This window comes from Bubalus bubalis, chromosome X, assembly GCF_019923935.1.
Source record: "Bubalus bubalis isolate 160015118507 breed Murrah chromosome X, NDDB_SH_1, whole genome shotgun sequence".
Classification (NCBI taxonomy): Eukaryota; Metazoa; Chordata; class Mammalia; order Artiodactyla; family Bovidae; genus Bubalus; species Bubalus bubalis.
Window position 1 is genome coordinate 29,130,395 of NC_059181.1, and position 27,162 is coordinate 29,157,556.

The following is a 27,162-nucleotide window of genomic DNA, read 5'->3' on the forward strand; positions in this document are numbered from 1 at the left end:
TTTGACTGTGTTAGGTTTTTTTTGCTGTGTGAGCTTTTCTTTATTTGTGACAAGCAGGGACTCCTCGTCATTGTGGTGCACAACTTCTCGTTGCAGTGGCTTCTCTTATTGCAGAACAGTCTTTAGGCATATGGGCTCGGTAGTTGTGGCTCCCAGTATCTACAGCACAGGCTCCATATTTGTGGCCCATAGACTTAGCTGCTCAGTGGCATGTGAGCTCCTCCTGGACCGGGGATTGAACCTGTGTCTCCTGCATTGGCAGGCACATTCTTCACCACTGAGCTACCAGGGAAACCTCTCCTTAAATATGTTGAACGTAGGAACAGTCTTGGACGTTTTTATTTATGTGCCTTGTGCACCTTGGGTGCTCAGAAAATATTTATTGAATGAAGCAAAAGATTTATCCTGTGGATGTTGAATAACAATTTAAGAATTAGAGGATAAGGTACTATTTACAAAAATGATTACACCAGGTCATTAATTGGTCTCCATTTTAAGGAGTCTTCATTATTCCTAAAGATTTCTTTGAATATAGGTTAAAATCTTAAACATAGTGTAGAGTTTCATTTGTGTGCTTATGTTAGAAAGAAGAAGAGGGTTAAGCACAGATGGATGGCTGAAGAGACAGGGAGGCAATAGAGCGGCCTGAATCCCCCCCCTTTTGGCATGGGGAAATGTAGGAATTTCCAGTGGTCATGGCCAGGATTACCTGGCTAGAGCAATTTTGCTAATAGCCCAATCAAGGAGGCTGGCTATCAGATGAGGCACCTTAGCAACAAGAGGCGATAGGATGTTCTGCTACATGGGATGCTCTTCTGTCAGAGAGCAGCAGAAGAGTAGGGCTTCTTGGAGACTCATGAAGAACCTTGATATATGTCCAATAAGCAGATCAGTATTTAGGCATTGTCGCACAGAGGGCATCTTCAGCCTGTCAACATGAGAGAAACTGGAATAGCCACAATGAGGATTAAGCTTTAAAGAAAGAGGAAGGGGACTTCCCTGGTGGTCCAGTGGTTAAGATGTAATGGTTTCAATGCAGGGGATCCAGGTTTGATCCCTGGTCAGGGAACTAAGATCCCACATGTGGCGTGGTGTGACCAAAAATAATTCTTTTTTTAAAAAACGGAAGGAGGTGTCTCAGAGCCAGACCCTGCCAACACCTTTCATCTCAAACCCCATAGTCAGGACCACCACTCAAGCCTCACCTGAAGATAAGGAAAGGAGATGAGATTTTTTTTTTAAACTTGGAAGTTAATGCTTTAATTCAAACCAAATTTTAACACCCCATAGTGGCCACAAAACTAGGGAATCTTCATGAGATCATATTGCTGCGCTGGAAAGGGAGGTTCAACACTGGATAGGAGATTCCTTCATCACTGGATAGGAGATTCTTCCCCTAGAGAAGACAGTACAGTAACTGGCAACACTACAGCCACTTTATTTTCAGATTCCACCAAGCTGAAACTTCTCAGTAAACCCAGTTACATTAGTCAACAAAGGACTGTCTTGGTCTTCTAGGGCCAGGTACTGGGTGACTTAAACAACAGATATTTATTTTCTCACAGTTTTTGGAGGCTGGGAAGTCCATGATCAAAGTTCTGTCAGGTTTGGTGTCTAGTGAGGGCTCTTTCTGTCTTGCAGAAGGCCATCTTCTTGCTGGTGGGGTGGATAGGGGTATGGGATGAGATGAGATGAGGTGAATCTCTAGAGTTTCTTCCTTTTTTATAAAGTCACCAGTTCTATCAGATTAGAGCTCCACCCTGATGACCTAGTTTGACCTCTCTCACCTCCTTAAGGGCCTTATCTCCAATACAGTCTCATGGCAGGGGGTGGGGGGGTGGAGGGGTTGTAGTGCTTATGACTACATCTTGACTAAAGTCAACATATGACTTTAGGGGTACACAATTCATTCCACAGCAAAGACCTCTTACCATGAGGCAGAAATTATTTACCAACACAACAGAATAGAGCAAACCAGGCTAAAAAATGATTTCCCATTCTATCCCAAATGCCTGTGTGCTAAGTTGCTCTAGTCGTGTCTGACTCTCTGCAACCCCATGGACTGTAGCCCACCTGGCTTCTCTGTCCATGGGGTCTCCTAGGCAAGAATACTGGAGTGGGTTGCCATTTCCTCCTGCAGGGGATCTTCCTGATTCAGGGATTGAACCTACATCTCCAATGTCTCCTGCATTGCAGGTGGATTCTTTACCTGCTGATCCATCAGGGAAGCCCCAAATATCCCAAATGCCTGGATATTGCAATTTCAAATAGAAGCAAGAGCTTTCAGACCTTCATTAAATAAATCTTGGATATATGGTCATGATTAAGACCAAAGGAACTAAAAAGCTGATTGGAAATTAAGACGCTCAGTCATTTGTCTCCAATGCTGAGGTAGTTGATGCTGCCAAATACTGGGGGACTTTGGGGAGTGAAATTTCAGAATAATTTATCATGGCTTAAAAGTCAAAATATGTTCTTCAAAAATTAACATGTGCCATTGGCAATCTAGAGCTCAAAAGAAGCAAGCCAAAACCTACAATCAACAATACATTGGAGAATACAGATAGTAGGAATTAAATTGAAAATTTAAGGCCAAGTCCCCTCCCACCTAAAAAGGTTGTAACTGAAATCCACTTGTTAAGTCAGAATAGAAAATCTGCTCTTAAGAGATGTTTCTGACTTCCAGTTTTAGGTCTGACAAATAAAGAACTTAGAAGTACTCACAACAAGAAAACAACTGTTCTCAAGGAAAAAATCAACAATTCTTGTATTCAACAGAGAATGGAGCTCCTTGGCAAACTCCTGCCCTCCGAACTGGAGAGACAAAGAGAGAAAAAGCCATAACACTAGAGGAAATTTTAGCCTCTGACATCACAATTACAGCAAAAAGTGTACACAGCCTACTGCTTCCCAGTCAGATAAATTTAAACCTCACACTCCCTCAGATCCTTTTACCCAATACATCATGTTTGGCTTTCAATTTTTAAAAATCACAAGTCATACAAAAAGACAAAAAGCACAATCTGAGTGAACAAAGGAAGCATCAGAACCAGACTCAGATATGGCAGAGAGTTTGGAATTATCAGACTGAGAATTTAAAATAACTATGATTAATATGCTAAGTGTTCCCAAGGGAACAGTAGACAAATGCAAGAAAAGATAGGGAAGGTAAGAGAGATGGAACTTTAAGAAAGAATCAAAAGAAAATGCTAGAAATCAAAAACACTGTAACAGAAATGATGAATGTGTTTGATGGATTCATAAAGAAAAGAATAAGTTAACTTAAGGATATATCAATAGAAACTTTCAAAACTGAGAAACAAACAGAAAGGAATGAAAAAGACTGAGCAGAATGTTCAAGGACTGTGGGACAGTTACAAAAAGGGTACATGTGTGTAATATCAATACTGAAAGGAGCAGAAAGAGAGAAAGGAACAGAAGAAATATTTGAAGTTTTAAAGGCTGAGAATTTTCAAAAAATAAAAGACAGACACCAATCCACAGATCCAGGAAGCTCAGAGCACAACAAACAGGATAAATACCCCCCAAAATCAATATGTAAGCATATCATATTCAAACTGCAAAAAATCAAAGATAAAAAGAAAATCTTGAAAGAAGCCAGAGAAAATAATGCCTTACCTATAGAGGAATAAGAACAATTCAACTGGGGTTACCTTCAGAAACCATCCAAACAAAAAGAGAATAAGGTAAAATGTTTAAAGTATTGCTGACTGTGAAGATGGCGGTGAGGGGGAAGCTAATGGCAGTGATGGGAGACGAGGACACCATGACTGGCTTCCTGCTGGGTGGCATAGGGGTGCTTAACAAGAACCACCACCCAAATTTCCTGGTGATGGAGAAAGATACTATCATCAGTGAAACTGAAGACACATTCCGGCAGTTTCTAAACCAGGATGACATCAGCAGCATCCTTATCAACCAGTACATTGCAGAGATGGTGCAGGCACGCACTTGATGCCCTCTGGCACTGCATTCCAGCCATACTGGAGATCCCATCCAAGGAGTACCTCTGTGATGCTGCCAATGTCTCCATCCTGTGCAGGGCCAGGGGCATGTTCATGGCTGAAAACCCGCACTAAGGGACTCTCCACGGCCATGTAGCCTCTCCCTAGGCTTACCATCAGCCCTTGTCTAAGATGTGAGCCTCTGAGTTCCAATTCCCTGCCCCTTCCCACTCCACTGAGAGGCTAGGCGAGGTGCTTCCAGGTACCGGGGCTCTTCCATTAAAATCAAGGCTGGTTAGGGTAAAAATAAATAAATCAATGAAAATTAAGAGAGCAGACACAAATTACTGGTGTCAGAAATGAAAGCAAAACCAGCACTACTGATCCCATGGACAGTAAACTGATAATTTAAAAATACAGTTGACCCTTTAATGACACTGGTTTGAACCATGCAAAATTTTTTCCAATAAATACAACAGCACTACATGATCTACAGTTGATTGAATCTTGGATGCAGTACCATGAATGTGGAGAGCTAACTATAAAGTTGTGCATGAATTTCTTATTGCACAATGAATCACTATCCCTAACCCCCATGTTGCTCAAGGGTCAACTATATTTTGAACAACTTTACAACCGCTAATTTGATAAAAGATGAAATGGACCAATTCTTTGAAAGACAAAATCGGCCAAAACTCACACAAGCGGTAATAGATAATCTGAGTAAATCTATAACCATTAAAGAAATTGAAATCAGTAATTAATAACATTCCAAAACATAAAACACCAGGCCCAAATGGTTTCACTATTTTTTTAATAAAAAAAATTTAACACCAAAAACATTTTGTATTGAGGTATAGCCAATTAACAACGTTGTGATAGTTTCAGGTGAACAGTGAAGGGACTCAGCCATACATATACATTTATCCATCCTCCCCCTAACCCCCCTGCCATCCAGACTGGCATTTAATATTGGGCAGAGTTCCATGTGCTATACAATAGTTTTTTGTTGGTTATCCATTTTAAATATAGCAGTGTGTACATGACCTTCCCAAAGTCCTTCACTATCCCTTCCCCCCTGCCACTATGAATTTGTTTTCAAAGTCTGTGAGTCTCTTTCTATTTTTTAAGTAAGTTCAGTTGTATCATTTCTTTTTAGATTCCACGTATAAGGGATGTCATATGATGTTTCTCCTTCTCTGTCTAACTTACTTCGCTTGGTCTGACACTCTCTAGGTTCATCCATGTTGCTGCAAATGGCCTTATTTCATTCTTTTTAATGGCTGTGATATATTCCATTGTATGTATGTACCACATCTTCTTTATCCATTCCTCTGTCCATGAACATTTAGGTTGTTTCCATATCTTGGCCATTGTAAACAGTGCTGCAATGAGCATTGGGGTGCATGTATCTTTTGGGGCCATGTTTTTCTCTGTATATATGCCCAGGAATGGGATTGTAGGGTCATATGGTAGTTCTAACTTGTTTTAAGGAGCCTCCATATTGTTCTCCATAGTGGCTGTACCAATTTACATTCCCACCAACAGTGCAGGTGGGTTCCCTTTTCTCCACACCCTCTCCAGCATTTGTTATTTGTGGATTTTTTGATGATAGCCATTCTGACTGGTGTGAGGTGATATCTCATTGTGGTTTTGATTTGCATTCTTCTAATAGCTAGCAACAGAGAAGGCAATGGCACCCCACTCCAGTACTCTTGCCTGGAAAATCCCATGGACGGAGGAGCCTGGTAGGCTGCAGTCCATGGGGTCGCTGAGGGTCGAACACGACTGAGCGACTTCACTTTCACTTTTCACTTTCATGCATTGGAGAAGGAAATGGCAACCCACTCCAGTGTTCTTGCCTGGAGAATCCCAGGGACGGGGGAGCCTGGTGGGCTGCCATCTGTGGGGTCGCACAGAGTCGGACACGACTGAAGTGACTTAGCAGCAGCAGCAATAGCTAGCAATGTTGAACATCTTTTCATGTGCCTATTGGCCATCTGTATGTCCTCTTTAGAGAAATGTCTATTCAGGTGTCTGCCCATTTTTTTAGTGGGTTGTTTGTTTTGATGCTATTGAATATCATAAGCTGTTTATAAATTTTGGAGACTAATCCCTTATCAGTCACATCATTTACAAATATTTTCACCCAGTCTGTGGGTTGTCTTTTTGTTTTGTTTATTGTTTCCTTTGCTGTGCAAAAACTTTTGAGTTTAAGTAGCTCCCATTTGTTTATTTTTGCTTTTATTTCCATTATTCGGGGAGATGGATTAAAAAAGATGTTGCTGTGATTTATATCAGAGAGTGTTCTGCCTATGTTTTCCCCCAAGAGTTTTACAGTATCCGGTCTAACATTTAGGTCTTTAATCTATTTTGAGCCCATTTCTGTGTATGGAGTTAAAGAATGATCTAATTTCATTCTTCTACATGTGACTGTCCAGTTTTCCCAGCACCATCCATCAAAGAAACTGTTTTTCCAACATTGTGTAGCCCTGACTCCTTTGTCATAAATTAATTGACCATAAGTGCATGGGCTTATTTCTGGGTTTTCTATCCTGTTCCATTGATCTATATCTCTATTCTTGTGCCAGTATCATACTGTTTTGATGATTGTAGCTTTGTAGCATAGTCTGAAGTCAGGGAACCTGATTCCTCTAGCTCTGTTTTTCTTTTTCAGGATTGCTTTGGCTATTTGGGGTCTTTTGTGTCTCCATACCAAATGGCTTCACTATTGAATATCACCAAACATTTAAGAAGCAAATGATACCAATTCTCTAAAGTCTGCTCCAAAAAATAGATGCAGAGTGAACACCTCCTAATGCATTTTATGAGGGTCAGCATTATCTAATACCAAAACCAGGCACAGACATTACAAGACAAGAAAACCACCAATGGATATCTCTCATAAGCATAGATTTAAAAATCCTCAGCAAAATATTAGGAAATCAAATCCAGCAATATATAAAAAGTATTATACCCCAAAACTCAGCGTGTGTTCTAGATATCCAAGGGGAAGTTCAAAATTTTAAAGTCAATTAATGTAATCCATTACATTAACAGGTAAAGAAGAAAAATCATATGATCACAGTAATAGATGCAATAAAAGCATTCAGCAAGATACTATACCCTTTCATGGTAAACTCTAAGTAAACCAGAAAGAGGGGAAATTTCTTCAACTTGATAAAAAAAATCTGCAAAATGGCTACAATTAACATCATTATTATTGATGAGAAATTATAAATAGATGCTTTCCCCCCTAAGATGGGCAACAAAGCAGGTATGTGCCCTCTCACTACTCTTTATCCAAATTATACTGTAAGTCCTATCTAATGTAATAAAAAAGATAAAAAATTAAGGAAAATGTGTACAGATTGAGAAGAAGGGAATAAACTCTCTTTGTTTGCAGGTGATATTATTGTCCATATACAAATGTCAAAAAAATTAACCAAAACCCCTTCTGGAACTAATAAGCAATTGTTGCAAGGGCGCCAAGTCTGTTACTTTCCTATATGTCAGCAGTACACTTTTGGAATTTAACAATAAAAAGCATAATATCATTTATGTTAGCAGCAAAAAATTAAAATACTTAGGTATAAATATAATAAAATTTTATAAGGTCTATGTAAGGAAAACTGATGAAAGAAATCAAAAGTCTTAAATAAATGGAGAGATATTCCATGTTCTTCTACAGGATGACTTGATACTGTTAAGGTGTTAGTTATCCTTAATGTAATCTATAGATTCAACTCAATTCCAATAAAAATCCCAGCAATTTACTTTGTGGATATCAACAAACTGGTCATAAAGTTTATATGGAAAGGCAAAAGATCCAGAATAACCAATTCAACACTCTAAAAGAACACAGCTGGGAGACTGAAAATCCTCTAAATCAAGACTTACTCTAAAGCCACAGTAATCATGACAGTGTGGTATTGTTAAAAGAATAGACAAATCAATTTAATGGACCAAAGAGCCCAGAAATAGACCCATACAAATATAAGCAACTAATTGTTGACAAAGGAGCAAAAGCAATCCAGTGGAAAAGAATAGTCTTTTCAACAAATGGGGCTTAATAGCTGCAGATTCACATTCAGGAAAATGAATCTAGACACTGACCTTGCATCTTTTATGAAAATTGACTCAAAATGAATCATAGGCCAAAATATAAAATGCAAAAATATAAAACTTCTAGGAGATGATAGAAGAGAAAATCTAGGTAACCCTGAGTTTGGCAATGAGTCTTTAGATACAATGCTAAAAGCATGCTCCATGAAAGAAAAAATAGCTAGATTGGATGTCATTAAAATGAAAAACTTACTCTGCAAAAGATACTCTGTTAAGATAATGCAAAGACAAGCCATACCCAGGGAGAAAATATTTGCAAAAGCACATCTGATGAAGGACCTGTATCCACAACATATACAGAACCCTTAAACCTCAACAACAACAACAACAACAAATGGACAACCCAATTTAAAAGCTGGTGGACAGTTTATCAAAGTAAATATATAGATGGCAAATATGGCACATATGAAAAGATGCTCCACATCATATGTTATTAGAGAATTATAAATTTAAATATCAGTGATATATTACTACATACCTACTATCATGGCCAACATCCAAACCCCTAACGACATCTAAGGCTGGTGAGGATATGGAGCAACAGGAATTCTCCTTCATTGCTGGTGGAGATGTAAAATGGTATAGCCATTTTGGAAGACAGTTTGGAAATTTCTCACAAAGCTAAACATAGTCTTGCTGTATTTTAGCATTCATGCTCTTTGGGACATATCCAAATGCATTGTTAATTATGTTCACATAAAAACCTGCACAGGAGTATTTATGGAAGATTTACTTATAAATGTCAAAATTGGAGGCAACCAATATGTTTTTCAGTAGGTGAGTGGAAAAACAAATTGTGATGCAGTCACGCAATAGAATATTATTCTGTGATAACAAGAAATGAGATATGAAGCCATGAAAAAACATGGTGGAAACTTACAAGCATAGTGTCACCTGAAAGAAGCCAATCTGAAAGAATTCCCCAGTAGTCCAGTGGTTAAGACTCTGTACTTCCACTGCATGTGGCCTGGGTTTGATCCTTGGTCAGGGAACTAAGATCCCACATGCTGTGTGGTGGGGCAAAAACAAAATTGTTTTTAATTAAAAAAGAAGAAACCAATCTGAAAAGGCTACATACTATGTAATTGCAACTATATGACATTCTGGAGAAGACAAAACTATGGAAACAATAGATAGATCAGTGGTTACCTGGTGTTGAAGAAGGGGAAAAGGATGAATAGTTGGAGCATAGGGAATTTTTTAGAGCAATGAAATGCTTCTGTATCAGAGACAGAGGAATGAGAGGGCGAGAGGAGGGAAGTGGGGAGGGGAAAGGGGAAACAATTCATGCAGGTCAGCATTTTCTACATAAATGGACATGTTTTATATCTGTGCTGTCCAATATGAGAGCCCTATATAATTACTGCCCCTGGAGAAGGGATTGGCTACTCACTCCAGTATTCTTGGGCTTCCCTTTTGGCTCAGCTGGTAAAGAATCCTCTTGAAATGCAGGAGATCTGGGTTCGATCCCTGGGTTGGGAAGATCCCCTGGAGAAGGGAAAGGATACCTGCTCCAGTATTCTGGCCTGGAGAATTCCGTGGACTGTATAGTCCATGGGTTTGCAAAGAAACATGACTGGGTGACTTTCACTTGTAACTACTGAATACTTCAAACACAGATAATGCAGCTAAAGAACTGAATTTAAAATTTTATTTAATTTTCATTCATTTAAATTTAAATAGTCACATGTGACTAATGGTTAATATATTGAATAGCACATGTATATATACTTTTCTCAACTGAGAAAATTCAGTGTTTAAAAAAAACTCATTGGGTAAGTCATTTTGAGAGTGTACTACACTTAAAATATTAACTTTAAATATTTTGGATATTAGAAAAACTAATACAATTATGTAAAGTTTAAAAATAAAATAAAATTTTAAAAAAATTAAAAAAAAAAGTAGATTTATGTTCCTCCTCCCGGAAATTTATTTGAGGGAAAAATGCATGAACAATTAAATAACAACTGAAATGTAACCTATGAAATGTAACCTATACACATAAACTACAGACACTACTTTCAGCTATGTGAGGATATAAAGAAAATTATAAAGATAAAAGTAAAAAGAGGTTAATAAATATTTTTTTTTGTTGTTCAGTTGCTAAGTTGTGCCCAACTTTTTGTGAGCCCGAGGACTGCAGCACACCAGGCCTCCCTGTCCTTCACTATCTCCCAGAGCTTGCTCAAACTCATGTCCATTGAGGGTTGCATAAATAAATATATGGAGAAGTCTTAAAAAGGAATGGAAAAAGAATATTTTGTGTGACCTAAAACCTGTTTTTATTCTTACCTACCAAAAATTCTAAATATTAATAGTGCCCTAGGAGGGTTTCAAGTAACATTTTGAGCCATTCTCGTTTTATTCATCCTGTCACAATTTGGACAGTGTGAGGCTTGTATTTTAATAAATGTCCACAGCTAGCCAGAAAATATTCATTACTGAAGGAAAACTCAGCAGTTGAAAATGATCACCAAAAATGTTCATAGAAGTTCCAGGATAGCTATGGACTTCCAATTATTATGCTTGAATTTAACTGAAAAATACCTTATCTTCTGGGAAAGCCTTAACCTCTAAAAGTTTAAAACTTCATTGAAACATGTATATTATCATATGTGAAATAGATCGCCAGTCCAGGTTCAGTGCATGAGGCAGGGTGCTCAGGGCTGGTGCACCGGGATGACCCTGAGGGATGCGATGGGGAGGGAAGTGGGACATGTACACCCATGGCTGATTCATGTGACTGTATGGCAAAACCCACCACAGTATTGTAAAGTAATTAGCCTCCAATTAAAATTAAAATAAACAAACAAAAATAAAAAATAAATGAAGTGCTAACAAGACATCAAAGTGGCTAACAGTGTGGCTTCTCCTCAGATTCACTTGAGACTTATTTTAAAATCCAGATTCCAAGGTTGCTCCTGATTCAGCCTGGAAATGTGTATTCTGAATCAACTTCCCAAGTGATTTTGATTAAGGCAGAAATGGAGCCCATTCTTTTTAAGAACTCGCAATTTCTGTTGCCCGCTGCTTTTCCTCAACTAATGCTGAGAGACTGGAAAGAACTCACCACTCCCCCAGTGTCTGGTTGTTTTATTTACTTCCAATGTTCCCACTTCCCATCCCACTCGCTCCAACACACAAACTCTGCTTTCCCTACATCATTTGTGTGAGTCTCTGCAGCATGACTGTGCATTCTAGACATGTGAATAGACTCTGAATTCAACAAAACTTCCTTTAAACAGAGCCCTAATTAAAACAGTGCTGCTTTAATTTCAACACCTATTTATTTATATTGGTGGCTCAACAGTAAAGAATCCACCTGCCAATGCAGGAGATGCAGGAGACGTGGGTTTGATCCCTGGGTAAGGAAGATACCCTGGAGGAGGAAATGGCAACCTGCTCCAGTATTCTTGCCTGGAGAATCCCATGGACAGAGGAGCCTGGCAGGGTTACAGTCCGTAAGGTCACAAAAGAATTGGACACAACTGAGCGACTAAAACAACAATATCTTTGTATCCTTCATTGATCATTTGATATTGTTCTGGATATTGACTACTTAGTGTTTTTTGTCATTACTCTTCATGTGGACTCCATTTTGTTCTTTAAATAGCTTACCTACGTGTTCATCTTCAGCAAAAAGCTGAAAGCCAGGGAAGTCTTGGTTCTATCAATTTTGACTTGAATGCACATTTGATAAAATCCAGAACTTACAGACATCTCATCTAGACCTCTTGCTTTCAGTCACAAATGTCACATTCAATCCAACTCATTAAATCTAACAAATATAGGCCCCTTGGTCATTGAGTGTTTAGTAGATATTAAAGTCTGAAGAAAAATTGCATTCTGCATTCTATATTACATTCCTCACATCCATCACTAACAAAGCCTGAAGTTCAAATCCTGATACTGGATTTTTGTTTCCCTTTATTGTTGCTCTCTGAATAGCATATGCAATTTTCAAGCTATTGTCTTTGTAGGATTCTTCTTTTCAAAGAAAAATCATTGTCAATGGCTTAAGGAAAACCCTGCCATAATCAAAGCAGTCATAGTCATTGGATGACGAAAAATAGGGAGGAATAATTTGAAGTGCATGACGAAAAATAGGGAGGAATAATTTGAAGTGCAGCAATCTTTTTCCAGGGGCTGAGTTTCTTTAGCCATCTGCAAACTGAAAGGAACTAACTAGGTGGTAGCATTCCGCCATTGTTCACTAGGTGGCTTGTGTATGCCAAGCTGAGATTTTTTCAGAGTCTTTCAAAACTGCCTGATAACAAATAGAAAGAATAGTTTGATGACAGCTGATGCCTCTGAGTAGTGGAGATTATACTGTTGTTTTTCTTTGTGCTGTTCCTATCTCCCTCCCTCTCTATTAATGATCAATTGAAACATTAATATTCTGGGATAGATTTTTATAACGAGATGGAAAAATCAGCAGAAATGTAAGAATGATTTTTCTAAAACTAAACTGGGATTTTGAAAAATTGATAATCCACTTAAACATTGATGGAGATGTTTTTATTTTGATCTGGGTTGCTTGCTCTATAAGGAAAGACTGGTATATGGTAGCACATAATTATAAAACTTGAAGCTGTCTCCCAGTATCAGTGGATACCTAAAGATTTTTTTTTAAATGAAGAGAACTTTAGTAAAGTCACAAAGCCTTGTTTCAGTTCATTGATGAATGATTTTATAATATTATAAAATCATATATATATATATATATATATATCCAAATGTCATAGAGGGAAATATTAAAATACTAAAATCCTATTGAAGAGGGTTTGCTAAAATATATGCCAGAGGCACAGATTTCAGAAATGGTTCTATTTAATATCTTTATTAATTAGCTAGTACATGACTAAAACAATATATTAACGACAGGCGTGAGTTTTGTTCCACTGAAAGAAGACACTAATGAATACTAAAATTACTCAGAAGATGCATTAATATAGCTCTAAATACGTTACTCATATGCTGTTGTTTTTTTTTTTAATGTCAGCTATCTTGAACCCCTACCTTGTTTCTCTTTTGTTTGAAATCCTTTGAAATGCAGCATTTAAGAAAGTAACTTGATCAAATCAATGCATTTCTAACTACCTGGCTAGCCTAAGTCCAGATCACAAGATAAAGACTGGGTTTGTGTTATAGCTTTGCCTGGGAAACTATTTTCGTTTTTAAATTTATTGGAACTGTAAAGAGGAAAGTGGATATGCGCTTTCAGCTGTACTCTACACTTCTACAGGCATCTCTGGGTCATGGCTCTGAAACCCTGTCTCTACTCTCTGCCTTTGCCTTTCCCAGATCTACAATGTGTGTCTTCTGCAGGAACTTGGAGTTAACTGGTCATTGTAAGAATAGCAGAGAGGATACCAGTAACTTCAACCCTAACATCTGGAGAAGTCCAGAATCAGGTCTTTTGAAGGACACAGTACACTGTACCACTTGGATGAATCACAGGCATTCATGTAACATCCATTGCCACATTCCACTTCCACTATGCAAAACTGGTTCCTAACATGGAATTTCTCTCTTGTGGTTTCCAAACATTCCTGTTATCCACTGAGCCTGAGCGCCTACCCTGGATTCACACCTTTTTTGATTAGGTCCCCTACAACTGGGCTGACTCAAGCATATTATCCCCCTTAGAGCTTTGGGTTCTTACAAAATATACATCTACTCTCCTTTGAGTAGCCATAATATAGTATCATTCTTTGGTGAATTTGGGATGATCTATAGTTAACATGGGCTTCCCAGGTGGTTCAGTGGTCTGCTTGCCAGTACAAGAGACAAAGGTTTGATTTCTGGGTCAGGAAGATCCCCTGGAGGAGGAAATGGCAACCCACTCCAGTATTCTTGCCTGGGAAATCCCATGGACAGAGCCTGGTGGGCTATAATCCATGGGGTTGCGAAGAGTTGGACACAACTGAACAACTGAGCATAGTTAACATATGACCCTTAGAGTATGTCTCTCAGTGATCAAATATGTCAAGCAAGTTTTGGATGTGGTTTGAAATTCTGGAAAATATAAAGAGTTAATATTTCAAGTCACTTATTAAGCTCCTTGTGTCTTAGATATCATCTTTATTGGCACTAAAACAGCTATTTTGTTTTGAAAATGTCCCTGGCCTGTATTTCTTGCCCCATCCAAGGGCCACTACATTGTCACTGAAAATAGCAGAAAAACATAAGCTGAAGATCTGCCAGGAATATTGCAGACAGCACCTCCAAAATGTTCAGTGCCAAAGTCCTGAGAATCAGTGTGAAAAAAAAAATGGCAGGAGGACATGTTTTGATAGTCAAATATGTTAAGAAAACGCATCACGCTATGTTATCCTTCTTGGTTTCTCAGTACGTATTGGCATATTGAGTGATTTGGGAAGTCTTGCAGTGAAAACAAAACTAGAACTTAACCTTGTTTAAATGATTTGCCTGTTTTATGAATAGCACCTAATACTATTTCACAGGCCCTGTTTTTGAAAATACTGATGTCAGTACCACTCCAGCACTGTTGAGGGGGTACATTTGATTCCCTGTAACAATGTCTCAGCAAGACAGGCTGGTACAGTATGATGTTCCACCTGTCATTGCTGTCATTCCCTCCCTAATAGGTCCCTGGTACATCTTCAAACCTGCTTTTTACCATGTACCATGATTTCTCCAAATACCTCCCATATCAACTGAGAATAATATAGCTCCAGAAGGGAGGAACTTCAGAGGCCTGCTCCATCCCTGCTGTGAGACCTGGGAGGCCCAGACAGAGTTTCAAGCTAAGGACCCTCACTTCCCCAACAGGTCGATTTGCCAGACATCCTGTTAATGAAAAACCAGGTCCTATATTTCTTTGTCCCGTGTTATTTTCTCCTCAGACAACTCAAGGAAGTGAGGTCTGAAGGGGATGACCCTGTTAGGCAAAGAGAGGAATTCCATACTCTGTCAGGAGTCAGGGTGAGCAACCAGCATGAGCAGTGAAGGGACTGCTGCTGCTGCTGCTAAGTTGCTTCAGTTGTGTCTGACTCTGTGCAACCCCACAGATGGCAGCCCACCAGGCTCCACAGTCCCTGGGATTCTCCAGGCAAGAACACTGGAGTGGGTTGCCATTTCCTTCTCCAATGCATGAAAGTGAAAAGTGAAAGCGAAGTCACTCAGTCATGTCCGACTCTTCACAACCCCATGGACTGCAGCCTACCAGGCTCCTCCATCCATGGGATTTTCCAGGCAAAAGTATTGGAGTGGGGTGCCATTGCCTACCCCCAAAGAGAGGGTGTTCCCCCAGAGTCTAGGCCTTGGGAGGACCCAGATGGAGGTGACCATATGAGGTGCCTCCCTCACTTCCTTTTTGGAGTTTCAGAAAGATAAAAGCCTTGGTCTGAAGGGAGATGGCCTCAGGTCAGTACAGTGAGTATCCCAGTAACTGCTAGGAGTCACAGGGAGGACACTGAGTGAGGACTGAGGGGACCACCCACTTAATACAGGTTCACTTAACAGAGCCCAATTCTGCCTACCCTGCTGTGAGCCCTGAAAGTGAAAGAAAGAGTTAGTCGCTCAGTCGTGTCCAATTTTTTGTGCCCCCATAGACTGTAGCCCATCAGGCTCCTCTGTCCATGGAATTCTCCAGGCAAGAATACTGGAGTGGGCTGCCATTCCCTTCTCCAGGGCATCTTCCCAACCCAGGGATTAAACCCGGGTCTCCTTCACTGCAGACAGATTCTTTACCATCTGAGCCATCAGGGAAGCCCACTCTGAGCCCTGAGAAGTCTCCAGTTGGGTTGGCTGGTGGAGCTCTGAAATGCCTTCTCAGTTTCTTCAAGTGCTTATGGGACAAACAGGCCAGGAGACCCATGAGGCCCTAGAACACTACACTTAGAAAAAGTCTGGTGGAGTTGGCCTTCATCAGAGCACGCAAAGTTGAGTTTACCAGCTGGCACCACTTCCAACTTCCCCCTCTTCCTTAGCCTGTGAGGTCCCATTGCCATGCCTCCTACCCACACTCTTGCTTACTGGTACCAACAAGAGCCACCATGCCTCAGTATGAGAACCAGTGGTGCAGCACATATGAACAGTGCTTTCAGGACCACAAGGAGACCCAAAGACTCAGCATCAGGAGTGTTCATAGGCACCTCATCAAGCATATCAGCTGAAGATTCCAGTGGTCAAGCAGAGGAACAAAGTCAGAGAACCATGTAGTCAGAGAACCACGCAGCTTTGCCAGACACTAAGAAGTTACCCAAACACACTTTAGATTAGAAAGTGGTTTTGTTGGTGATTTTACTGGGGTTCAGTTATCAAATGAAAGAGGCCCTCACAAATTCAGACATGGTGAATGTCAGAAAAAATGATGAGCACTTCACTTCCTGGGATCCCTAGGAGAGTCTCTGAGCATATAGAGCTGGTCTTTGGGGTGGGTGTGAAGGGAGTGGGCAACTCCTATGTCCTTCTCAAAAAACTGGACCTCACCTAAGATGTGAGGCTGAGTTATGTAAAGGGCATGCATGCATAAGATCAACCCCCTGGTGACTGTTCTGCACCTAATATTCAAGTGTATCACAGTGGGAGGGATGGGACGTGTCCTGTGCTCTTGTCCCAGAGCAGGTGAACACAGTATGCAAATTATATGTTTCATTCACATCGTTTCCAGGGAGTTTCTGAGAAATAAGTGTGATTCTCCTTCGAGGCAGGATGGTAAGAAGCCACTGGGCACCTTTGCACTAGGCGGGGAGGGTCAGAGACCTCAATATCAGACTGGCTTTTAAATTAGTTATTGTGTATAATTTGCCATTGTACAGGAGACAGGGATCAAGACCATCCCCATGGAAAAGAAATGCAAAAATGCAAAATGGCTGTCTGGGGAGGCCTTACAAATAGCTGTGAAAAGAAGAGAAGCGAAAAGCAAAGGAGAAAAGGAAAGATAAAAGCATCTGAATGCAGAGTTCCAAAGAATAGCAAGAAGAGATAAGAAAGCCTTCTTCAGTGATCAATGCAAAGAAATAGAGGAAAACATCAGAATGGGAAAGACTAGAGATCTCTTCAAGAAAATTAGAGATACCAAGGGGACATTTCATGCAAAGATGGGCTCGATAAAGGACAGAAAAGGTATGGACCTAACGGAAATAGAAAATATCAAGAAGAGATGGCAAGAACACACAGAAGAACTGTACAAAAAAGATCTTCATGTCCCAGATAATCACGATGGTGTGATCACTGACCTAGAGCCAGACATCCTGGAATGTGAAGTCAAGTGGGCCTTAGAAAGCATCACTACGAACAAAGCTAGTAGAGGCGATGGAATTCCAGTTGAGCTATTTCAAATCCTGAAAGATGATGCTGTGAAAGTGCTGCACTCAACATGCCAGCAAATTTGGAAAACTCAGCAGCGGCCACAGGACTGGAAAAGGTCAGTTTTCATTCCAGTCCCAAAGAAAGGCAATGCCAAAGAATGCTCAAACTACCACACAATTGCACTCATCTCACATGCTAGTAAAGTAATGCTCAAAATTCTCCAGGCCAGGCTTCAGCAATACGTGAACCGTGAACTTCCTGATGTTCAAGCTGGTTTTAGAAAAGGCAGAGGAACCAGAGATCAAATTGCCAACATCCGCTGGATCATGGAACAAGCAAGAGAGTTCCAGAAAAACATCTATTTCTGCTTTATTGACCATGCCAAAGCCTTTGACTGTGTGGATCACAATAAACTGTGGAAAATTCTGAAAGAGATGGGAATACCAGACCACCTGACCTGCCTCTTGAGAAATCTGTATGCAAGTCAGGAAGCAACAGTTAGAACTGGACATGGAACAACAGACTGGTTCCAAATAGGAAAAGGAGTACATCAAGGCTGTATATTGTCACACTGCTTATTTAATTTATATCCAGAGTACATCATGAGAAATGCTGGGCTGGAAGAAACACAAGCTGGAACCAAGATTGCCGGGAGAAATATCAGTAACCTCAGATACTCAGATGACACCACCCTTATGGCAGAAAGTGAAGAGGAACTAAAAAGCCTCTTGATGAAAGTGAAAGAGGAGACTGAAAAAGTTGGCTTAAAGCTCAACATTCAGAAAACGAAGATCATGGCATCCAGTCCCATCACTTCATGGGAAATAGATGGAGAAACAGTGGAAACAGTGTCAGACTTTATTTTTCTGGGCTCCAAAATCACTGCAGATGGTGACTGCAGCCATGAAATTAAAAGACGCTTACTCCTTGGAAGGAAACTTATGTCCAACCTAGATAGCATATTCAAAAGCAGAGACATTACTTTGCCAACAAAGGTCCGGCTAGTCAAGGCTATGGTTTTTCCTGTGGTCATGTATGGATGTGAGAGTTGGACTGTGAAGAAGGCTGAGTGCTGAAGAATTGATGCTTTTGAACTGTGGTATTGGAGAAGACTCTTGAGAGTCCTCTGGACTGCAAGGATATCCAACCAGTCCATTTTGAAGGAGATCAGCCCTGGGTGTTCTTTGGAAGGAATGATGCTGAAGCTGAAACTCCAGTACTTTGGCCACCTCATGCGAAGAGTTGACTCATTGGAAAAGACTCTGATGCTGGGAGGGATTGGGGGCAGAAGGAGAAGGGGACGACAGAGGATGAGATGGCTGGATGGCATCACTGACTTGATGGACGTGAGTCTGAGTGAACTCTGAGAGTTGGTGATGGACAGGGAGGCCTGGCGTGCTGTGATTCATGGGGTCGCAAAGAGTCAGACACGACTGAGCGACTGAACTGAACTGAACTGAAGTGATAATTTGCCAAACCCTGTATGTTCTAGGTTTTAGGTGATGATTAAATTATTGAAGACAAGGGTAGATTAGATGGAAGGACTTTTCATAGGGAGGGAAGTTGTTGATCCTTAACACAGATTTTGGAGAAGGCAATGGCACCCCACTCCAGTACTCTTGCCTGGAAAATCCCATGGACGGAGGAGCCTGGTAGGCGGCAGTCCATGGGGTCGCTAAGAGTCAGACACGACTGAGCGGCTTCACTTTGACTTTTCACTTTCATGCATTGGAGGAGGAAATGGCAACCCACTCCATTGTTCTTGCCTGGAGAATCCCAAGGACAGAGGAGCCTGGTGGTCTGCAGTCCATGGGGTCGCACAGAGTGGGACACGACTGAAGCGACTTAGCAGCAGCAGCAGCAGCAGCAACACAGATTTAGGGGATTTGTGTTGCATCTATCTGGGGATGTGTATCTTATACCCATATTAAATAATTTATCATGTGATAGGGAAATATTACGTAGTGTTTCTTGTTATTCAGCATTTTGAGTGATTGGATTTTATTTATTTTTAAAAACATTCATTTATTATTTATTTATTTGTCTGTGCCAGATCTTACTTGTGGCATGTGGGATCTTCAATCTTCGTTGCACCATGCAGTATCTTTAGTTTTAGCATGCAAACTCTTAGCTGTGGCATGCGGAATCTAGTTCCCTGACCAGGGTTTGAACCCAGGTCCCCTGCATTGGGAGCATGGAGTCTTCGTCACTGGACTACCAGGGAAGCCCCTGGATTTTCTTGGTTCTAGGATGCTACATATTTTCTGGCTTCTGCTGGAGTTAAAAAAAAAAAAAAAAAAACCAGACTGAATTATATCATCAGGGTCCAAATTAATCACAGTAATGCATGCCATGTTGAAGTCTCAACACAGGCCAGTCAATGTGCCAGATACTTAACACATTTTAACTACATCCCACCAGTTCTATAAGACAGAGCTTTTATCAAACTCACTTCACAGATGCAGAGCCTGGTGCTCACGGAGTTGTCATGTGGCTGTTAAGGGACAGATTTGAAACTTGATCCAGGTCGGGATTAGTCAAGGGCCCAGTCAAGAGCCCACATTACCCCAGTTCTTCCAGTCTGAGGCCCACCTTGTGTTTCTTATATTCAGTTTTCTTTTCTTCCTAAAAATGCAACTCAGGCAATTAAAAAAAAATCTGTGCTTATACTACTGGATTGGAATACTTTCCCAGAGCAATGTGAGTACCAAAATAAATGACAGGGATGAATAAAGAAAAGAAAGCTAGTACTCAGTGACAAAATGATCATCTACATATGCAATGTCAGCTAACTCAAAAGATCAGAGGCTCAGAAAATCATGCTGGACAGTCCCTTCCCCATAAAATATAAATCTCTCAGAACAGAATTTACATCAGAATCTAAGTCTGGTTGGTGAAGAGAAGGAAAATATGAGTGTATTTTCCCCACATGACAGAATACCACCTGTATGGAATTCCTGCCTTATGCTTCAGCTTCTCCATCTCACATCACTCCTAAGACAGGGACCAAGGTTTGTGGTAAGGACACTGCTCCGTGTTTGCAGGAATGAGGCATTTCTCAGGAAGCCTTTAACCCAAAAGGAAAGAGCCAAGAGGAGGGTCTAACTGTTAGAGGGCGTGGAAGACCAAGACCCCAGAATACAGGGGAGTCACACCTAGACAGTTTTCCATCTGCTATCGGACTTAGCCCCAGAGAGAGATGGCAGGCTGAGCACACCCTCACGTATTCTTCAGGTTTCTCAGGGACTTAACAGTCTTGGCCTAAAAACAACAGAAAGAGGTAACTAGAGAGTGTCAGTCTTTGATAGATATGACTGTGGGGACCCTGAATGAGGAATGATGGAAGGACCTAGTCAGAACAGTGGGGTTTCTGTGAAGTCTTGCTCAGGCCATCAACCCTTAGAAGTCCAAAACAGTGCTGGCTTGATGTGGCTAATCCTGGCTTCCAGTTGGAGGGCCCCAGAAGGGGAGTATCTTGATTTAATGGGAGCAGCTTCAAGTTAGCAGAGAGTAGAGTCCCTTGCCTGGTCAGGTATCTGGCCAGAATCTGAACAAGAATAATGGAAGCACTCACCCCACAACAGAGAAGCCCCATGAATTCCCCAATGCTGTCAGCCCTGAGATGCCCAGGACAGGTGTTTGAGGTAAAGGTACCCCCTCAGCCTCCCTAGTCAGTCTTATGAAGATGAGGACCCTGGACTGGTGGGACAGCCACAGATCTGCAGAGAGAAAACCCAGGCCTTAACAAGAGTCCAAAAAAGTATTAACAGGAGACCTCCAAAACCAGAGGGAGACAAATAGAATTCAGTAAATTCTTAGCCCTGACAGATCCAGAAGCACTACTTGTGAGTGGTCCCCTCATTCCACCAGTGTGATCTCAGAGAGGGCAAGGCCTCCTCTAGCAAGATCAGACCCCAGTTCTGCACAGTGGGTAATGTTGACCATAACAGGCCTTAAGGTGAGGACCATCAGTACTAATGAGAGGATCTCTCCCCCAAAGAGGGAGGCTCACAGAGTGGCGCCCCTCCTGACAAGCAGAGATGCTCAGAGCAGTGTCCTGACTCCCCCCCACTAGGGACTCAGGGAGGCGAGGGCTTTGTTTGGGGGCTGGAGGACTCAGGTTCATAGATGGAAGAGTCCCAGTATCTGATACACTGCACACGGAAGACCCTGAGAGAGAATCCAGGGACGGATGAATATTGAGCTACCGGGGTTCCCGTAGCACGCCGCCCTTGCCGTTGACCCCGGGCGACCTCACGTAGGGCCGTACGCAGCTCCCCTCCACTTCCGCTTCGAAGGCGAGAAGCTCCACCGGTAGCCGCAGCGACAGTTTGGCGGAGACTTAGTGTCCAGGAGTCGTCTGGAACCAAGGTGAGGACCTGAATGTGGCTGAAGGGACTTTCCCAACCCTCCCAGTAATAAAAGTGACCCATCCACATCCCACCCCTGTGTTATGGCTCTTGTGGGCCCCTCAAAGCTATCGTCTGAATGTGGTCTAGAGTGTCTCAGGCTAAGGCATTGGTCTGTGGGGGTAGGCCTGGATTCTACCCCCGGAGGAGGTCTAGGTCCTAGATGAGGGCCCTGAGGGCTGAGGAGCAGAGTTCGACACTGCAAGGGGGCCACACTGAGTGACTTCCCTATACTGGGCTCTAGGACGCCCTGGGTAGAGCTGGCCGATTGTGGTGCCCCCTGCAGGTGGTTTGGGGGAAGTGAGAGCCTTGCTCTAACAATAAAACCAGTTTAACAAAGGGACCTAGTCCCCAACAAGATTCATGGTTGTGACACTAAGTGAGGATGGGGGCGCCTCCCATAAGAAACGGGGCCACATGGCCTGGGAGAATCAGGCGTTTTGACAAGACACTTCCTAGGTCATTTCAGGGAAGTAACAGACCAGGTCAAAGGGGGCAGCCTCAGGTTGGCAAGCGAGGGTTTCAGATTTGCGAGGGATTATGGTGAGAACCTCCGGGGCTGTGGGGATGTTCCACACCACGTCATTCGGACACATCCTCCATGTTGTCATTTCTGGCAGACCTCAAGGATACATGTCGGTTCCCACTGCAGGCTAATGGGGAAGTAAGGGTCTTGGTCTGAGGGCAGTGGTCAGGAGAGAGAGAAACCTTAGACCCTGTCATGAGTCAAATGCAGACCTTGGTTGCTTCTATGTCCTGGCTATTGTAAATAGTGCTGCAGTGAACATGAGTACAAGTGTCTTTTTCCATTACCATTTCCTCAGGATATATGCCCAGTAGTGGGATTGTTGGCTCATGTGGTACTTTTATTCCTAGTTTTTTATGCAAAGTGAATTAAGTCAGAAAGAGGAAAGGCAATATCATATATTAATGCATTTATATGGAATCCAGAAAGATGGTACTGATGAACCTATTTGCAGGGCAGCCTCGAGAAGCCAACATAGAGAACACACTCGTGGACACAGTGGGGGAAGGAGAGGGAGGGGCAGATTGAGAGAGTAACATTGAAAATGTACGCATTATCATATGTAAAATAAATAACCAGTGGGAATTAGTTTTATGACTCAGGGAGCTCAAAGCCAGTGCCCTAACAGCTTAAGAGGGGTGGGATGGGGTGGGAGGTGGGAGAGAGTTTGGAGAGGGAGGAGACATACAGTATACCTATGGCTGATTCATATTGATGTCGGGCAGAAAATAACACAGTATTGTAAAGATATTATCCTTCCATTAAAAATAAATAAATTTATTTTTAAAAAGACATATAGAAGAAAAGAGAAGCAAAAAAAAAAATTAACTTTGAATTGGGATCTTGGATGGGACCACAGGGAGGTCAACCTGCCTGCAACAGCTTCCATTCTTAGGAGACCGTGTTTGGGAAGATGAGGTCATCTTCACTTCCTCCTGTTGGAACACAGGGTGGTTGGCTTTTACTATCAGACGGGCATCAGTTCAGGAGAAAGTAGAGTTTCTCTACCAGGAGCCCAATTGAGGAACCTGAGTGAGGACTTAGAGCATGCGTCCCAACCCTTGGATTTCAGCCCAGGAAATCTCAGAGATGGGCTGTGAGGTTGAACATCTGCTTCACTGCTTTATAGCAAGTCTAGGGGTGGGGAAATGTCTAGCCTGAAGGTGCAGCCATCAGTCAGGAAATGGAGAATAGTGCCCAACATTTTAAGGAGCCAAGGTAAGGGCCATGAATGATGACCCCAGTGAACTCAGGATAGAAAATACCCTACTGAGCTCTCAGCACTGGGTATCCCCTGAGAGGGAGGTGGACTGAGGCATTCTTTCACTTGCTTCTGGATCATGTGGAAGTCTGCAGTGTCTGCATCAGAGTAGCAGACGGAAAGGTGCCCAGGTTCCACCAGGACTTGATGTAATAATACTGGAGATGAGCTGAGAGGACCCCACTGCCAGCACCTGCTGTCACCTCAGTAAATCCAAAGCAGGGCTTAGAGGATGCAGAGGAATAGGAAGGCCTCTGTTCTTCCTCCGGGATTCTCAGGGGACAGGCTGAGCAGGAAAACAGGAGGCTTGTGGGTTCCTAGGGCAGTGTCCTCAAGGACACCTGCGGAGGCAGCCTTTGATTAGGCCAAGGTAGAATCTCCCTGTTTTAAGGTGCTCATGTCACCTCATTCTCCATCCTCCAGGTGCCGCAATCTCCTGTCTGTTGGCCCAGACTCCTGCCTGCGGTCCCTGACCACAGCTGCCATGCCTCGTGGGCAGAAGAGTAAGCACTGTGCTCGTGAGAAACGTCGCCAGGCCCAAACTGAGACCCAGGGTGTTCATGATCAGGCTACCACATCTCGGGGAGAAGAGACCACCTCCTCCCCTCCTGATTCAGAGAGTGCTCCCTCAAGCTCGTCTGCTGCTGGCACTGCCATGGGGCCTCAGGGAGCCCAAGGCACCACCAGTGCTGCTGCAGGTGCTATACCCAAAAGATCTGGTGTCGGTGGCGCAGCACGCTCGAGATCTGGAGTAGGTGGCACAGCACACTCGAGATCTGGTGTAGGTGCCGAGGGCCAAGTTCAGGAAAGTGAAAATTCCTCCCGGGCCTCAGCTGCTGCTGAGAGCTCTCACACAGATCTTCTGACCATGGAGTCAGAGAATTTGGTGCAGTACATGCTGTTTAAGTATAAGATGAGGGAGCTAATTAAGAGGTCAGAAATGGTGAAGGTTATCCACAGAAGGTACAAGGCGCAATACCCTGAGATCCTCAGCAGGGCCTCTGAGCAGATGGAGATGGTGTTTGGCATGGTGCTGAAGGAAGTCAGGCCCAACAGTCACTGCTATACCCTGGTGAGCAACCTAGATCTCAGCGACAGTGAGTCTATGAGAGGTGACCTGGGGCTGCCGAAGAATGGTCTTCTGATGCCTCTGCTGGGTGTCATCTACCTGAATGGCCATCGCACCTCTGAGGAGGAGGTCTGGAAGTTCCTGAATATTCTGGGCATCTATGATGGAAGAATGCACTTCATCTTTGGAGACACCAGGAAGCTCATCACAGAAGATCTGGTGAAGGAAGAGTACCTGGAATACAACCAGGTGCCTGGCAGCAATCCCCCTCGCTATGAGTTCCTGTGGGGTCCTAAAGCGCTCACAGAAAACAGCAAGACGAAAGTCCTGCAATTTTTGACCAAGGTCAACAATTTGGTCCCTGACGCCTTACTGCCGCATTATGAGGAGGCTTTGAGAGAGGAGGCAGAGAGCTCCGGAGCCAGAGCTGCAACCGGGACCGGCCCTTCTGCCTCAGCCAGCGCTGGCCCTTCTGCCTCGGCCAGACCTGGCACTTCTGCTGCAGCCAGGGCTGGCACTTCAGCCTCAGCCAGGGCTGACATGTCTGCCTTGACCAGTGCTGGCCCTTCAGCCTTGGCCAGGGCTGGCCCTTCGGCCTCGGCCAGGGCTGGCCCTTCTGCCTTGGCCAGACCCATCGCTTCTGCTGCAGCCAGGGCTGTCATGTCTGCCTTGGCCAGTGCTGGCCCTTCTGCCTCGGCCAGGGATGGCACTTCTGCTGCAGCCAGGGCTGGCACTTCTGCCTCAACCAGTGCCCGCTCCAGGGCCACATCCAGCCGCTCATCTGGCCCCTAGTGTGGTCTGAAGCCCATTCTTCGCTTTGTGGTTGGAAAAGCCTGTCAACCTGTGTTCCTAATATACATCAATAACTTGTTGACTTTTTATTCCTCAATTTTCAATTGTTACTTTTTACAACAAAGTTTATTTTAGGTTAATGATAGAAGTATTTGAATTACATGGGTCTCATGCTGTTTGCTGTTTGTCAGATTTAGGATTAAGAGTTTTGTTCTTTGAAATACATATTGGAAATCCTCAAATCACTTTTGTGATCCAAGCTGAGAATAACTACACTTTAGGATAAGAATATCCATAGAAATGTGCAAGACACCACACTAAGAGAGGCTTAGAACATAGATGCATAGAGAGATAGCTGAAAGTTTGTCAATTTTTGGTTTGCTTTACTTACTCTCTGTTTAGTTTCCCTTTATATAAATGTAAAAGATATATACTTTGATCGGATTATATTTTTCAAGAATGTTTGAGAATATAAATTATAGCAAATGATTTATATGTGGTTCTTTTACACAAACATTAATTGAGCATCTGCTCTTAAGAAAACTTCATGCTTGTACTGGCAATGTTTAGTCAAAAAAAAAAAAAAAAAAAAAAAGCAGTGCATGCCTCTGCCCATGCAGTTATAGTTACTCAGAGAAGCTGTCATTTTTTGGAAGAGGCTGAGTTACTCTCTAAATCAGAAAGAACAAGAGAGAAGCAAGGTAAAGAGGGGGTGGCGAGAACATATTACTTTGGTTTCATTGCTAAGCAGAAGTTTGGCTGATTGGGGAGGTTGGATCTTTTTTTATTTTTTATCAGTTAGAACACTGCATAGTCCCTGACATCTCTTAGATGCCAAAACAAAAAAACAAACAAACAAAAAAAAAAACAACCACCACCACCCAGCTGATGATGTAACATCTGAGGTCAAGATAATCATAGTAATAACTACTATTGCCCCTAATGTCTCAATAGATACAGGCGTCGTGCCCGATACTTTCCATAAATACATATATTCCACCAATCCTACCAGACAGAGCTTATCAAACTCACTTCACAGTGGAGAGCCTGAGGCTTATAGAGTTAGAGTTTGGTTTTGTGCCGAAATACTTAAGGCTGGTAATTGACAGAGCTGGGACTAGACTCCTGCCCTAAACTAACTTGAGCACTCATACTATTCTTCTCTCCCCACCCTGAGACACACCCTTGTCTTTTTTTTTAAACAAGTACTTTTGACATTTCATTTCCTTTTCCTTATTTATTTACTATTTGTTTATTTATTTATTTGGCTGTGCTGAATCTTATTTGCGGCACATGGGATTTACTTCCCTGACCAGGGATCGAACCTGGGCCCCCTGCATCGGGCGCCTGGGGTGCTAGCCACTGGACCACCAGGAAAGTCCCCACCCTGTATCTTTTATTTCAGTGTTTTTCTCAGCACTTCAAAATTTGTCCTAGGTGATAAAAAAAGAATGCCCTTGTGCTCAAGCTACTGGATTGGAATGTGTAGCCAGAGCAGTAAGAATACCAAATATATTTAACAAAAACTACGTATACCTTATTCATTACTCACAGATGAATGAAAGAGACAATATTCTGTGCCAGTATAAGCATGTACATTGGCCGTGTTAGATAACCTCTGAAGACCAAGGGCTCTCCATATCTTGCTTACAGTCTCTTGCCTATAGAAAGTAAATCTATCAGAACAGAAATGCCATGAAAACCTTCACCTGGCTGATGAGATAGATTGTTGTACT

The 27,162-nt window shown here is 42.3% G+C and overlaps 1 protein-coding gene and 1 pseudogene across 1 annotated transcript; both read left to right on the top strand.

The window, feature by feature from the left end:
* Positions 1–3,739: 3,739 nt before the first annotated feature.
* Positions 3,740–4,100, top strand: LOC102398149 (annotated as a pseudogene).
* A 19,892-nt stretch (positions 4,101–23,992) lies between these two features.
* LOC112582106 (melanoma-associated antigen B2-like) lies at positions 23,993–25,915 on the top strand. The gene has a single exon (XM_044936728.2). The coding sequence runs from the start codon at positions 24,050–24,052 to the stop codon at positions 25,424–25,426; it is 1,377 nt and encodes a 458-aa protein (XP_044792663.2). The 5' UTR covers positions 23,993–24,049; the 3' UTR covers positions 25,427–25,915.
* The last annotated feature ends 1,247 nt before the right edge of the window (positions 25,916–27,162 follow it).

What these genes read in the sequence shown, in the direction of transcription:
- LOC112582106 (XM_044936728.2), top strand. Translation starts at nt 24,050, where the DNA reads ATGCCTCGTGGGCAGAAGAGTAAGCACTGTGCTCGTGAGAAACGTCGC.